The 16,649-nt window shown below is 50.5% G+C and overlaps 1 protein-coding gene across 1 annotated transcript; it reads right to left on the bottom strand.

The window, feature by feature from the left end:
* Nucleotides 1–372: 372 nt before the first annotated feature.
* Nucleotides 373–15,107, bottom strand: LOC137467978 (C-type lectin domain family 17, member A-like). Its single transcript, XM_068179399.1, has 5 exons — nt 14,978–15,107; nt 12,076–12,300; nt 10,028–10,087; nt 6,704–7,096; nt 373–668 (listed from the first exon to the last, which is right to left on the bottom strand). Exons 1-5 carry the CDS (start codon nt 15,027–15,029, stop codon nt 388–390), a joined length of 1,011 nt encoding a protein of 336 aa, XP_068035500.1. The 5' UTR covers nt 15,030–15,107; the 3' UTR covers nt 373–387.
* Between the last annotated feature and the right edge of the window lie 1,542 nt (nt 15,108–16,649).

The following is a 16,649-nucleotide window of genomic DNA, read 5'->3' as shown; positions in this document are numbered from 1 at the left end:
ATGGGATTTATGGAATTTATGGGATTTATAGGATTTATGGGATTTTGGGGATTTCTGGGATTTGGAGGGGTTTGGGGGATTTATGGGATTTATGGGATTTGGGGGATTTTTGATATTTACAGAATTTATGGGATTTAGGGGGAAATTGGGATTTTTTTAGGATTTCTGGGATTTTGGGGAGATTGATGGGATTTTGGGATTTCTGGGATTTGGAGGGGTTTGGGGGATTTATGGGATTTCTGGGATTTGGAGGATTTTTGATATTTACAGAATTTATGGGATTTAGGGGGAATTTGGGATTTTTTTGGGGATTTCTGGGATTAATGGAATTTATGGGATTTGGTGAGGATTTATGGGATTTTGGAGGATTTATGGAATTGAGAGAATTTATGGGTTTTTGGGGGGATTTACAGCATTTATGGGATCTTGATATTTACAGGATTTATGGGATTTGGGAGATTTTGGGGATTTCGGGGGAATTTGGGATTTTTTTGGGGGGATTTCTGGGATTTGGGACCTCACCTTTTCCTCGGCATCGTCGACCTCGAGCAGCTGCGACCCCAAAGCCCAGCAGAAAGTTCTGGAATTCTCCCAGGAAGCGACGAAGTTGGAGAAGAAATAACAGGAATTCCGGAAAAAAACCCAACCCTGGGAGCAGGGCAGGAAATCTGGGAAAATCCCAAAAGATTTGGGGTCAAAATGGGGAAAATCCCAAAAGATTTGGGGTCAAAATGGGGAAAATCCCAAAAGATTTGGGATAGGATTGAGGAAAATCCCAAAAATTTGGGATAGGATGGGAAAAATCCTAAAAATTTCAGGTTGGGGTTGGGGAAAATCCCAAAAGATTTGGGGTCAGAATAGGAAAAATCCTAAAATTTGGGATGGGATTGGAAACTCCCAAAATATTTGGGGTCAAGATTGGGAAAAATCCCAAAATTTGGGGTCAAGATGGGGAAAATCCCAACGGATTTGGGGTCGGGATGGGGAAAATCCTAAAAATTTGGGATGGGATTGGAAAATCCTAAAAATTTGGGGTCGGAATCGGGAAAATGCCAAAAGATTTGGGGTCAGGATTGGGAAAAATCCCGAAAATTTGGGATGGGATGGGAAAAATCCCAAAGATTTGGGGTCGGAATTGGGAAAATTCAAAAATTTGGGATGGGATTGAGGAAAATCCCAACAGATTTGGGGTTGGGATGGGAAAAATCCAAAATATTTCAAGGGAAAATGGGGGAAAATTTGAAAAAAAAGGGAAAATTTGGAGGAAATTGGGGAAAATTGTGAAAATTTGGGGGGAAATTGGGGAAAACGAGGGGAAAAATGGGAAAATATGGGAAAAAAATCCGGAAAAAATGATGAGAAATTGAGGAAAATGGGGGAAACTTGGGGGGAAATTGGGAAAATTTTGTGAAAAGTAGAGAAAACCTGGGGAAATTTGGAAAAATTGAGGAAAACCTGGAAAAATCTGGGAAAACTTGGAAAACTTGGGAAAATCCTGGGAAAATTTGGGAAAGTTTGGGGGGAAATTTGGGGGAAAATTTGAAAAAATTGAGTAAAAATTAGGAAAATTTGGGGAAAAATTGGGGGAAAATTGGGAAAATTAGGAAAGATTGGGGAAAAATTGGGGGGAAAGTGATGAAAAATTAAGGAAGAATTGGGGAAAATTTGAAGAAAAATCAGAGAAAATTAGGAAAATTTTGGGAAAATTTGGAAAAATTTGGGAAAAATTGGAAAAAATGGGGGTAAATGAGGAAAACTCGGGGTAGTTGGGGGAATCTGGGAAAATTGGGAAAAAATTAGGAAAATTTTGAAAAAAATTGGGAAAATTTTGGGAAAACCGGAAAAAAATTGGAAAATATTGAAAAAATTTGAATTAAAATTGGAGGACATTTGAAAAAAATTGAGGAAATATCATGGAAAATTGGGAAAATTTGGGATAAATTTGGGAAATTTGGGGGGGGAAATTTGGAAAAAAATGGGGGAAACCGAGGAAAATCGGGGAGAAATTGAGGAAAATTGGGAAAAAACTGAAAATTGGGGAAAACTTGGGAAAATTTGGAAAAAACTTGTGGAAAATGGGATAAAATTGGAAAAAATGGGGGAAACTTGGGGAAAATCTGGGAAAATAGGGAAAAAATTAGGAAAAATTTGAAAAAAATTGGGAAAATTTTGGGAAAACCGGAAAAAATTGGAAAATATTGAAAAAATTTGAAGAAAAATTGGAGGATATTTCAAAAAATTGAGGAAAAATCACGGAAAATTGGGAAAATTTGGGAAAAAATTGGAAAAATTGGGGGGGGGAAATTTAGAAAAAAAAATGGGGGAAACTGAGGAAATCGGGGAGAAATTGAGGAAAATTGGGAAAAAATTGAAAATTGGGGAAAACTTGGGAAAATTTGGAAAAAACTTGTGGAAAATGGGATAAAATTGGAAAAAATGGGGGAAACTTGGGGAAAATCTGGGAAAATTGGGAAAAATTTAGGAAAAATTTGAAAAAAATTGGGAAAATTTTGGGAAAACCGAAATAAATTGGAAAATATTGAAAAAATTTGAAGAAAAATTGGAGGACATTTGAAAAAAATTGAGAAAAATCATGGAAAATTGGGAAAATTTGGGATAAATTTGGGAAAATTGGGGGGGAAAATTTGGAAAAAAAATGGGGGAAACTGAGGAAAATCGGGGAGAAATTGAGGAAAATTGGGAAAAAACTGAAAATTGGGGGAAACTTGGGAAAATTTGGAAAAAACTTGTGGAAAATGGGATAAAATTGGAAAAAATGGGGGAAACTTGGGGAAAATGTGGGGAAATAGGGAAAAATTTAGGAAAAATTTGAAAAAAATTGGGAAAATTTTGGGAAAACCGGAAAAAATTGGAAAATATTGAAAAAATTTGAATTAAAATTGGAGGACATTTGAAAAAAATTGAGAAAAATCATGGAAAATTGGGAAAATTTGGGATAAATTTGGGAAAATTGGGGGGGAAAATTTGGAAAAAAAATGGGGGAAACTGAGGAAAATCGGGGAGAAATTGAGGAAAATTGGGGGAAAACTGAAAATTGGGGAAAACTTGGGAAAATTTGGAAAAAACTTGTGGAAAATGGGATAAAATTGGAAAAAATGGGGGAAACTTGGGGAAAATCTGGGAAAATAGGGAAAAATTTAGGAAAAATTTGAAAAAAATTGGGAAAATTTTGGGAAAACCTGAAAAAATTGGAAAATATTGAAAAAATTTGAAGAAAAATTGGAGAATATTTGAAAAAAATTGAGGAAAAATCACGGAAAATTGGGAAAATTTGGGAAAAAATTGGAAAAATTGGGGGGGGGAATTTAGAAAAAAAATGGGGGAAACTGAGGAAATCGGGGAGAAATTGAGGAAAATTGGGAAAAAACTGAAAATTGGGGAAAACTTGGGAAAATTTGGAAAAAACTTGTGGAAAATGGGATAAAAATGGAAAAAAATGGGGGAAACTTGGGGAAAATCTGCAAAATTGGGAAAATTTGGGAAAACCCTGAACCAAACCTGGAAATTTGGGGGAAAATTGGGGAAAACTTGGGAAAACTTTGGAAAATTTTGGGAAAAATTGGGAAAGATTTGTGAAAACTTGGGAAAATCGGGGTAAATTTGAAGAAAAATCTGGGGAAAATTGATGGAAAATGTGGGGAAATGGAGGAAAAATGGGGGAAATTTTGCAAAAAAATTGGGAAAGTTTGGAAAATCGGGGAAAATTGGGGGAAAATTTGGGTAAACTGAGGAATCTTGACTCACAGTTTGGGGGAAACAGAAAGTTTGGGGAAAACTGGGGAGAAGTTGGGAAAATTTGGGGAAATTTGGGGAGAATTTGGGGAGAATTTGAAGAAAAATCGCGGGAAATTGGGAAAAATTTGGGGAAAATCTGGGAAAATTGAGGAAAATTGGGGGAAAATGAGGAAAATTGGGGAAAATACAGAAAAATAGGGGAAAATTGGGGAAAATTGGGGAAAATTGGGGAGAATTTGAAGAAAAATCGCGGAAAATCTGGAAAAATTTGGGGAAAATCTGGAAAAATTGAGGAAAATTGGGGAAAACTGGGGAATATTGGGGGAAATTGGGAAAATGTGGGAAAAATTGGGGGAAATTGAGGGAAAATTGGAAAAAAATTGGGAAAACCCTGGATCTCGCCTAGAAAATTGGGGGAAATGGGAGAAAAATTGGGGAACAATTGGGAAAAATAAAAAAAAAATTAGGAAAAACCTGGAAAAATCGGGGAAAATTGGGGAAAATTTGGGTAAACTGAGGAATCTTGACTCAAAGGCCCGCGAGCAGACGCAGCGGCGCGAGCCGTGGGCCAGCCAGCGGCTCCAGCTGCCCGTGGCCCAAATATTCCCAAGTTTGGGGAAAACTGGGGAGAAGTTGGGAAAATTTGGGGAAATTAGGCGAAATTTGGGGAGAATTTGAAGAAAAATCGCGGAAAATTGGGAAAAATTTGGGGAAAATCTGGGAAAATTGAGGAAAATTGGGGAAAAATGAGGAAAATTGGGGAAAATTGGGGAAAATTGGGGAAAATTGGGGAAAATTGGGGAGAATTTGAAGAAAAATCGCGGAAAATTGGGGAAAATTTGGGGAAAATCTGGGAAAATTGAGGAAAATTGGGGGGAAAATGAGGAAAATTGGGGAAAATTGGGGAAATACAGAAAAATAGGGGAAAATTGGGGAAAATTGGGGAAAATACAGAAAAATAGGGATAAATATGGGGAATTTTGTAAACTCATCAGAAAAAAATGGGAAAAATTGGGGAAAACTGGGGAATATTGGAGAAATGTGGGAAAATGTGGGAAAAATTGGGGGAAATTGAGGGAAAATTGGGAAAAAATTGGGAAAACCCTGGATCTCGCCTAGAAAATTGGGGGAAATGGGAGAAAAATTGGGGAACAATTGGGAAAAATTCAAAAAAAAATTAGGAAAAACCTGGAAAAATCGGGGAAAATTGGGGAAAATTTGGGTAAACTGAGGAATCTTGACTCACTGGCCCGCGAGCAGACGCCGCGGCACGAGCCGTGGGCCAGCCAACGGCTCCAGCTGCCCTTGGCCCAAATTTTCCCAAGTTTGGGGAAAACTGGGGAGAAGTTGGGAAAATTTGGGGAAATTTGGCTAAATTTGGGGAGAATTTGAAGAAAAATCGCGGGAAATTGGGAAAAATTTGGGGAAAATCTGGGAAAATTGGGGAAAAATTTGAGGAAATTGGGGAAAATTGGGGAAAATTGGGGAAAATACAGAAAAATAGGGGAAAATTGGGGAAAATTGGGGAAAATTGGGGAAAATACAGAAAAATAGGGGCAAATTGGGGAAAATTGGGGAAAATTGGGGAAAATACAGAAAAATAGGGGGAAATTGGGGAAAATAGGGGAAAATTGGGGAAAATACAGAAAAATAGGGGAAAATTGGGGAAAATTGGGGAAAATACAGAAAAATAGGGGAAAATATGGGGAATTTTGAAAACTCATCAGAAAAAATGGGAAAAAATTGGGGAAAACTGGGGAATATTGGGGGAAATTGGGAAAACGTGGGAAAAATTGGGGGAAATTGAGGGAAAATTGGGAAAAAATTGGGAAAAACCTGGATCTCGCCTAGAAAATTGGGGGAAATGGGAGAAAAATTGGGGAACAATTGGGAAAAATTCAAAAAAAAATTAGGAAAAACCTGGAAAAATCGGGGAAAATTGGGGAAAATTTGGGTAAACTGAGGAATCTTGACTCAAAGGCCCGCGAGCAGACGCAGCGGCGCGAGCCGTGGGCCAGCCAGCGGCTCCAGCTGCCCGTGGCCCAAAATTGGGAAAAATTGGGGGAAAATTTGGGGAAAATTGGGGGGGAAATCCAGAAAAATTGGGAAAATTGGGGGAAATCTGAGAAAATTAGGGAAAATTGGGGAAGATTGGGGAAAACTGCGGGAAATTGGGGGGAAATTGTGGAAAAACTGGGAAAAATAGAAAAAAAATGGGAAAATTTGGAAAATTTTGGGATAAATTTGGGAAAATTGGGGAAAATGAGAAAAAAAATGGGGAAAACTGAGGGGAAATTGGGGGGAAATGCAGAAAAATTGGGGGAATTGAGGGAAAATTGGGAAAAATTGGGAAAAATTTGGGAAAAAATTGGGGAAAATGGGAAAAAATTGGGAAAAAATGGGAAAAAATTGGGAAATCTGGGAAAATTGGGGAAAGTTCAGGAAAAATCTGGAAATTGACTCACGGCGGCTCCAGCTGCCCTTGGCCCAAAATTGGGAAAAATTGGGGGAAAATGGGGTAAAAATTGAAAAACATTGGGAGAAATTTGGAAAAATTTGGGGAAAATGGGGAAAAGTTGGAAAATTTGGGAGAAATGAGGAAAACCTGGGAAAATTAGGGGGAAAATCCAGAAAACTTGGGGAAAATTGGGAAAACTTGGGGACAAATTGGGGAAAATTTGTGAAAACCTAGGAAAACTGGGGGGAAACTGGGGGAAAATTGGGAAAAATTTGGGAAAATTTGAGGAAAACTTGGAAATATCCTGAGAAAATCTTGGGAAAATTTGGTGAAACATTGAGGAAAATTTTGGAAAACTTGAAAAAAAAACTGGGAAAAATCAGGGGAAATTGGAAAAAAAATTGGGAAAATTTTGCCAAAATTTGGGAAAACTCGGGAAAACTCGGGAAAATTGGGGGAAATTCAGGCAAATTGCGGACACTGACTCACAGGCCCGAGAGCAGACGTCGCGGCGCGAGCCGTGGGCCAGCCAGCGGCTCCAGTTGCCGGTCCCGGTGTAGAGCACCACGCGGTTCTGCCGCTCGTGGCCGAAGTTGAAGTGGAGCCCGGTGCCGGCCAGGGCCAGCAGAGCCCCGCGGCCGCAAGCCCAGCGCTGCAGCCGCGCGTCCTCGCGGCACGGCCGCAGCCGCACCAGCGCGCCCGAGGCTTCGGCGGTGGCCCCCGCGCACCATCCGGTGGCCACGTGGCGCAGGAGCCCCCCCGGGAGCCACTGGAAGAGTTGGGATGGGGAGGAGGGGACGCAGTGGGCCAGCGAGAGCCACTGGCCGCTGGCCACCACGCAACCGGAGTGGTGCTGGTTGTAGAGCAGGAAGGAGGTGGATGCTGCGGGGACAGGGGGACGCGCGGTGGTTACCAGGAGCTGCCAGGTGGCCACCAGGAGATGGCCAGTGGCCACCAGAATTTGGCCAGTGGCCACCTGGATTTGGCCACCTGGCTTGGGGTAGAGCATGGAGGGGGACACTGCAGGCACATGGGGACACTGAGGGGAAAGGGGGACACGTGGTGGCCACCAGGAGATGGCCGGTGGCCACCAGGAGCTGCCCGGTGGCCACCAGGAGTTGGCCTGTGGCCACCATGTAGTGGCCAACGTAGAGCAGGAAGAGCCGGACACTGCAAGGACAGGAGACACTCTGGGACAGGGGACACCTGGTGGCCACCAGGAGCTGCCCTGTGGCCACCATGTTGTGGCCAACGTAGAGCAAGGAGTTGGACACCACAAGGACAGGGGGACAGTGAGGGGACAGGGACATGGGGACATGGTGGTGGCCACCTGGATTTGGCCAGTGGCCACCTGGGTTTGGCCACAGGGCTTGGTGTAGAGCAGGGAGGGGGACAGGTGACACTGGGAGAGCACAGGTGACAAGGGACAGGTGACACTGGACAGGTGACACTAGGAGAGCACAGGTGACAAGGGACAGGTGACACTGGGAAGAGGACAGGTGACAATGAACAGGTGACAATGAACAGGTGACAGGGACAGCTGACAATGGACAGGTGACAGGTGACACTGGGAGAGGACGGGTAACACTGGACAGGTGACACTGGACAGGTGACAGGGACAGGTGACACTGGGAGAGGACAGGTGACAATGGACAGGTGACACTGGACAGGTGACACTGGGAGAGGACGGGTAACACTGGACAGGTGACACTGGACAGGTGACAGGGACAGGTGACAATGGACAGGTGACAAGGTACAGGTGACAGGGACAGGTGACAGGGACAGGTGACAGGTGACAATGGACAGGTGACACTGGGAGTTGACGGGTAACACTGGACAGGTGACACTGGACAGGTGACACTGGACAGGTGACAAGGTACAGGTGACAGGGACAGGTGACAGGGACAGGTGACACTGGACAGGTGACACTGGACAGGTGACAAGGACAGGTGACAGGTGACACTGGATAGGTGACACTGGGAGAGGACGGGTAACACTGGACAGGTGACAATGGACAGGTGACACTGGGAGGGGACAGGTGACAATGGACAGGTGACAGGTGACACTGGACAGGTGACAATGGACAGGTGACAAGGTACAGGTGACAGGGACAGGTGACAATGGACAGGTGACACTGGACAGGTGACACTGGGAGAGGACGGGTAACAATGGACAGGTGACAATGAACAGGTGACACTGGACAGGTGACAGGTGACAATGGACAGGTGACAGGGACAGGTGACAATGGACAGGTGACACTGGACAGGTGACAGGGACAGGTGACAATGGACAGGTGACACTGGACAGGTGACACTGGACAGGTGACAGGTGACAATGGACAGGTGACAGGGACAGGTGACACTGGACAGGTGACACTGGGAGAGGACAGGTGACAATGGACAGGTGACAATGGACAGGTGACAGGTGACAATGGACAGGTGACACTGGACAGGTGACAAGGGACAGGTGACACTGGACAGGTGACAGGGACAGGTGACAGGTGACACTGGATAGGTGACACTGGGAGAGGACGGGTAACACTGGACAGGTGACAATGGACAGGTGACACTGGGAGGGGACAGGTGACAATGGACAGGTGACAGGTGACACTGGACAGGTAACAATGAACAGGTGACAATGGACAGGTGACAATGGACAGGTGACAAGGTACAGGTGACAGGGACAGGTGACAGGGACAGGTGACAGGTGACACTGGACAGGTGACAATGGGAGAGGATGGGTAACAATGGACAGGTGACAGGGACAGGTGACAATGGACAGGTGACACTGGACAGGTGACACTGGGAGAGGACAGGTGACAGGGACAGGTGACAGGGACAGGTGACACTGGATAGGTGACACTGGGAGAGGACGGGTAACACTGGACAGGTGACAGGGACAGGTGACACTGGGAGGGGACAGGTGACAATGGACAGGTGACAGGTGACACTGGACAGGTGACAATGAACAGGTGACAATGGACAGGTGACAGGGACAGGTGACAATGGATGGGTGACACTGGACAGGTGACACTGGACAGGTGACACTGGACAGGTGACATTGGACAGGTGACAGGGACAGGTGACACTGGACAGGTGACATTGGACAGGTGACAAGGGACAGGTGACACTGGGAGAGGACAGGTGACAGGTGACAGGTGACACTGGACAGGTGACAGGGACAGGTGACACTGGACAGGTGACAATGGACAGGTGACAATGGACAGGTGACAGGGACAGGTGACAGGGAGAGGTGACACTGGACAGGTGACAGGTGACACTGGGAGAGGACAGGTGACAGGGACAGGTGACAAGGGACAGGTGACACGGACAGGTGACACTGGACAGGTGACATTGGACAGGTGACATTGGACAGGTGACAGGGACAGGTGACAGGGAGAGGTGACACTGGACAGGTGACAGGTGACACTGGGAGAGGACAGGTGACAGGGACAGGTGACAGGGACAGGTGACACTGGACAGGTGACACTGGACAGGTGACAATGGACAGGTGACAATGGACAGGTGACACTGGGAGAGGATGGGTAACAATGGACAGGTGACAGGTGACAGGTGACACTGGACAGGTGACAAGGACAGGTGACAGGGACAGGTGACACTGGGAGAGGACAGGTGACAATGAACAGGTGACAATGGACAGGTGACAAGGACAGGTGACAGGGACAGGTGACACTGGACAGGTGACAGGGACAGGTGACACTGGACAGGTGACAGGTGACACTGGGAGAGGACAGGTGACAGGTGACACTGGACAGGTGACAGGGACAGGTGACACTGGACAGGTGACACCAACCCGCTGCTGGTGGCGGCTCCTTCGCCTTCTCGGCCTCCAGGGCGGCCTCCAGGTCTGAGACTGTGGGGACACCGAGGGGACATTTTGGGGACGTTTTGGGGACATTCTGGGGACATTTTGGGAACATTGCGCAAACTCCCAAACTGTCCCCAAATTCCCCCAAAAATCCCCGCCCAAAACAGCCCCAAATCCCCCCAAAATCGTCCCCAAAATCCTCCCAAAAATCCCCCCCAAAATCTCCCCCAAATCCCACCAAAATCCACCCCAAAACCTCCCAAAAATCCCCCCCAAAATAGTCCCCAAAATCCCCCCAAAATCCTCCCAAAAATCCCCCCAAAATCGTCCCCAAAATCCTCCCAAAAATCCCCCCCAAAATCTCCCCCAAATCCCCTCAAAATCCACCCCAAAACTCTAAAATCTCCCAAAAATCCTCCCCAAAATCCTCCCAAAAATCCCCCCCAAAATCTTCCAAAAATCGTCCCCAAAATCGTCCCCAAAATCCCCCCAAAATCCCCCCAAAATCCCCCCAAAATCCTCCCAAAAATCCCCCCAAATCCCCCCCAAAATCTCCCCAAAATCCACCCCAAAACCCCAGAATCGTCCCCAAAATCTCCCCAAAATCGTCCCCAAAATCTCCCAAAAATCCCCCCAAAATCGTCCCCAAAATCCCCCCAAAATCTCCCCCAAATCCCCCAAAAATCTCCCCCAAAATTCCCCCAGAAACCCCTTAAGAAAATCTCCCAAAAAATTCCCAAAATTCCCCCTAAAATTCCCCCAAAATCTCCCCAAATCCCCAATAATCCCCCAAGATTCCCCCCAATATTCCCCCCAAAATCCCCCGCAAAACCCTAAAAAAACCCAAGAATCCCCCAAAAATCCTGAAAAAACCCCCCAAAAATCCCCCCAAAAAAATCGAAAAAAAACCAAAAAAAAAATCCTCCAAAAAGTCTGCAAAAATCCCAAAAAAACCCAAAATCCGCCCAAAAATCCCCCCCAAAAAACCAAAAAAATCTGCAAAAATCCCCCAAAAATTAAAAAAAAAAGACAAAAAATCCCCCAAAACATCCCAAAAAAACTGTGAAAATCCCCAAAAAAATCCCCAAAAAATCCCCAAGAAATTTGAAACACCAAAAAAATCCCCCAAAAAATCCCCAAAAAATCCCCAAAAATCACGAAAACCCCAAAACCCTCTAAAATCCCCAATTCCCAATTCCCCGAAAATCCCCCATTAAAAGGTCCTGAAAAATGCAAAAAAATCCCAAAATGGTCCCCCAAAAAATCCCAGAAAATCCCCCAAAAAACTCCTGAAAAGTGAAAAAAAAATCCCAAAAAATCCCAGAATGGTCCCCAAAAAAATCCCAGAAAATCCCCCAAAAAACTCCTGAAAAGTGAAAAAAAAATCCCAAAAAATCCCAGAATGGTCCCCAAAAAAATCCCAGATAATCCCCCAAAAAAAGTCCCAAAAAATCCAAAAAAATCCAAAAAAAACCCCCAAAAATTCCCAAAAACGTCCCAAAAAACCCCAAAACCCTCTAAAATCCCCAATTCCCAATTCCCCGAAAATCCCCCATTGAAAAATCCTGAAAAATGTAAAAAAATCCCAGATAATCCCCAAAAAAGTCCCAAAAAAATCCCACATAATCCCGCAAAAAAGTCCTGAAAAATCAAAAAAAATCCCAGATGATCCCCAAAAAAGTCCCAAAAAAATCCCACATAATCCCGCAAAAAAGTCCTGAAAAATCAAAAAAAATCCCAGATAATCCCCAAAAAAGTCCCCAAAAATCCCAGAAAATCCCCCAAAAAACTCCTGAAAAATCAAAAACAATCCCAGATGATTCCCAAAAAAAGTCCCAAAAAATCCCCCCAAAAAAGTCCCAAAAAATCCCCCCAAAAAAGTCCCAAAAAATCCCCAAAAAATCCCCCAAAAAAGTCTCCAAAAATCCAAAAAAAAACTCAAAAAAACCCCCAAAAAACCCCAAAAATTCCCAAAAAACCCCAAAAATTCCCAAAAAAACCCCAAATCCCCCAAACGCCCGTTCCCGACTCACTGCGCCGCGCGCCGAGCGTCCCCAGCAGCAGCAGCAGCGTCACCGCCAGGGCCACCAGGGCCACCAGGGCCACCAGGGCCACCGGGGCCACCGGGGCCACCGGGGCCCGCGGGGCCGCGCGCGGCGGCGGCCGGGGGGGGGAGGGGCGCGGCTTGGGCGGCCCCGCGGTGGGGGAGGGGTCCAGGGGCTCGTAGGGATCCTCCTCGGGCGGGGGGAGGGGACAGCCTGGGGGACACCGGGGACACGAGCGGGTGGCGCTTGGGGACAGCGCTGGGGACAGCTGGGGACAGCTGGGGACAGCTGGGGACAGCGCTGGGGACACCTGGGGACAGCTGGGGACAGCGCAGGGGACACCTGGGGACAGCTGGGGACAGCTGGGGACAGCTGGGGACAGCTGGGGACAGCTGGAGGAGATGGGGACAGCGCAGGGGACAGCTGGGGACAGCTGGGGACACCTGGGGACAGCTGGGGACAGCTGGGGACAGCTGGGGACAGCGCTGGGGACAGCGCAGGGGACAGCTGGGGACAGCTGGGGACAGCTGGGGACAACTGGGGACAGCTGGGGACAGCTGGGGACAGCTGGGGACAGCTGGGGACAGCGCAGGGGACACCTGGGGACAACATGGGGACAACATGGGGACAACATGGGGACAACATGGGGACAGCTGGGGACAGCTGGGGACAGCTGGGGACAACTGGGGACAACATGGGGACAACATGGGGACAGCTGGGGACAGCTGGGGACAGCTGGGGACAACTGGGGACAACATGGGGACAACATGGGGACAGCTGGGGACAGCTGGGGACAGCTGGGGACAGCGCAGGGGACAGCTGGGGACAGCTGGGGACAGCTGGGGACAGCTGGGGACAACATGGGGACACCTGGGGACAGCTGGGGACAACATGGGGACAGCTGGAGGGGATGGGGACAGCGCAGGGGACAGCTGGGGACAGCTGGGGACAGCTGGGGACAGCGCAGGGGACACCTGGGGACACCTGGGGACAGCACAGGGGACACCTGGGGACACCTGGGGACACCTGGGGACAGCTGGGGACAGCTGGAGGGGATGGGGACAGTGCTGGGGACACCTGGGGACAGCTGGGGACAGCTGGAGGGGATGGGGACAGCGCTGGGAACAGCTGGAGGGGATGGGGACAGCAATGGTGGCACCTGGGGACAGCTGGAGGGGATGGGGACAGCACTGGTGGCACCTGGGGACAGCTGGAGGGGATGGGGACAGCGCAAGGGACACCTGGGGACAGCTGGGGACAGCTGGAGGGGATGGGGACAGCGCTGGGGACACCTGGGGACAGCTGGGGACAGCTGGAGGGGATGGGGACAGTGCTGGGGACACCTGGGGACAGCTGGGGACAGCTGGAGGGGATGGGGACAGCGCTGGGAACAGCTGGAGGGGATGGGGACAGCAATGGTGGCACCTGGGGACAGCTGGAGGGGATGGGGACAGCACTGGTGGCACCTGGGGACAGCTGGAGGGGATGGGGACAGCGCAAGGGACACCTGGGGACAGCTGGGGACAGCTGGAGGGGATGGGGACAGCGCTGGGGACACCTGGGGACAGCTGGGGACAGCTGGAGGGGATGGGGACAGCGCAAGGGACACCTGGGGACAGCTGGAGGGGATGGGGACAGCGCTGGGGACAGCTGGAGGGGTTGGGGACAGGTTTGGGGAGATCTGAAGGGGCTGGGGACATCCTTGGGGACATCAGGAGGGGCTGGGGACAGCCTTGGGGACATCTGGAGGGGTTGGGGACAGCCTTGGGGACATTGGGAGGGGCTGGGGACAGGTTTGGGGACATCTGGAGGGGTTGGGGACAGCGCTGGGGACATCTGGAGGGGTTGGGGACATCGTTGGGGACATCTGGAGGGCTTGGAGACACCCTTGGGGACATCAGGATGGCTTGGAGACAGCACTGGTGGCACCTGGGGACATCTGGAGGGGTTGGGGACAGCCTTGGGGACATTGGGAGGGGCTGGGGACAGCACTGGGGACATCTGGAGGGGTTGTGGACAGCGCTGGTGGCACCTGGGGACAGCTGGAGGGGATAGGGACAGCGCTGGGGACATCTGGAGGAACAGCGCTGGTGGCACCTGGGGACATCTAAAGGGGTTGGGGACATCCTTGGGGACATCTGGAGGGGTTGGGGACAGCACTGGTGGTACCTGGGGACATCTGGAGGGGTTGGGGACAGGTTTGGGGAGATTTGGAGGGGCTGGGGACATCCTTGGGGACATCTGGAGGGGTTGGGGACAGCGCTGGTGGCACTTGGGGACAGGTTTGGGGACATCAGGAGGGGTTGGGGACAGCGCTGGTGGCACTCGGGGACAGGCTTGGGGACATCTGGAGGGGCTGGGGACAGCGCTGGTGGCACTTGGGGACACCCACAGTGGTTGGGGACCCTTCCCTGGTGCCACCACCCACCCTGGGGACAGCTCTTGGTCACTTGGGACAGGGAGGTGACACCAAAGACAGGAGGTGACATTGGGGACAGGACAGGGAGGTGACATTGAGGTGACACTGGGGGACAGGACAGGGAGGTGACATTGAGGTGACACTGGGGGACAGGACAGGGAGGTTTCACCAAAGACATGGAGGTGACATTGGGGACACTGAGGCGACACCGAGGACAGGGAGGTGACACCAAAGACAGGGGAGGTGACACCGGGGACATTGAGGTGACACTGAGGACAGGGAGGTGACACCAGGGACAGGGAGGTGACACTGAGGACAGGGAGGTGACACCAAAGACAGGGAGGTGACACTGAGGACAGGGAGGTGACACCGGGGACAGGGAGGTGACACTGGGGACATTGAGGTGACACTGAGGACAGGGAGGTGACACCGGGGACAGGGAGGTGACACCGGGGACATCGGTGGCCGTACCTTCCCCGGCCGCCCAGGCCGTGTCCAGCGTGGTCTCGACGTTCCCGTACATTGTCCCCAAATGTGTCCCCAAACGTGTCCCCGATGTGTCCCCGACGTCCCCGAGCTGTCCCCGACGTCCCCGAGCTGTCCCCAGTGTCCCTCACTGATAACGCCCGCAGGGGACACGCTGGGGACAGGATGTCCCCTCCCCCCCTCCCCGTGGTGGCCTCAGTGTCCCCTCCCCGCGTCCCGACGGAGGTGGCACCAGGGCACTGTCCCCAACTGGGGGTGGCTGGGGTGGCACTGTCACCAGGGTGTCCCCAAGGGTGTCACTGTCACCAGGGTGGCACTGTCACCAGGGTGTCCCCAAGGGTGTCACTGTCACCAGGGTGGCACTGTCACCAGGGTGGCACTGTCACCACGGTGTCCCCAGGGTGATGTCCCCATGGTCAGGGTGTCACTGTCACCAGGGTGTCCCCAAGGGTGTCACTGTCACCAGGGTGGCACTGTCACCAGGGTGGCACTGTCACCACGGTGTCCCCAGGGTGATGTCCCCATGGTCAGGGTGTCACTGTCACCAGGGTGTCCCCAAGGGTGTCACTGTCACCAGGGTGGCACTGTCACCAGGGTGTCCCCAGGGTGATGTCCCCATGGCCATGGTGTCCCTGTCACCACAGTGTCCCCAAGGGTGTCACTGTCACCACGGTGTCCCTGTCACCAAGATGTCCCCATGGCCACGGTGTCATTGTCACCAGTGTGTCCCTGTCACCACGGTGTCCCTGTCACCAAGATGTCCCCATGGCCACAGTGTCCCTGTCACCACGGTGTCCCTGTCACCAGGGTGTCACTGTCACCAGGGTGTCCCTGTCACCACAGTGTCCCTGTCACCAGGGTGGCACTGTCACCACGGTGTCCCTGTCACCACGGTGTCCCTGTCACCAAGATGTCCCCATGGCCACGGTGTCCCTGTCACCAGGGTGGCACTGTCACCACGGTGTCACTGTCACCAGGGTGTCCCTGTCACCAGGGTGTCCCTGTCACCACGGTGTCACTGTCACCACGGTGTCCCTGCCACCACGGTGTCCCTGTCACCAGGGTGGCACTGTCACCACGGTGTCCCTGTCACCAAGATGTCCCCATGGCCACGGTGTCCCTGTCACCACGGTGTCCCTGTCACCACGGTGTCCCTGTCACCAGGGTGGCACTGTCACCACGGTGTCCCTGTCACCAGGGTGGCACTGTCACCACGGTGTCCCTGCCACCACGGTGTCACTGTCACCACGGTGTCCCTGTCACCACGGTGTCCCTGTCACCAGGGTGGCACTGTCACCACGGTGTCCCTGTCACCACGGTGTCACTGTCACCAGGGTGTCCCTGTCACCAGGGTGTCCCTGTCACCACGGTGTCCCTGTCACCAGGGTGGCACTGTCACCACGGTGTCACTGTCACCAGGGTGTCCCTGTCACCACGGTGTCACTGTCACCACGGTGTCCCTGCCACCACGGTGTCCCTGTCACCACGGTGTCCCTGTCACCAGGGTGGCACTGTCACCACGGTGTCCCTGTCACCAAGATGTCCCCATGGCCACGGTGTCCCTGTCACCACGGTGTCCCTGTCACCACGGTGTCCCTGTCACCAGGGTGGCACTGTCACCACGGTGTCCCTGTCACCACGGTGTCCCTGCCACCAC

This window comes from Anomalospiza imberbis, unplaced genomic scaffold, assembly GCF_031753505.1.
Source record: "Anomalospiza imberbis isolate Cuckoo-Finch-1a 21T00152 unplaced genomic scaffold, ASM3175350v1 scaffold_932, whole genome shotgun sequence".
NCBI lineage: Eukaryota > Metazoa > Chordata > Aves > Passeriformes > Viduidae > Anomalospiza > Anomalospiza imberbis.
This window is presented reverse-complemented; position numbering and strand designations above follow the sequence as displayed.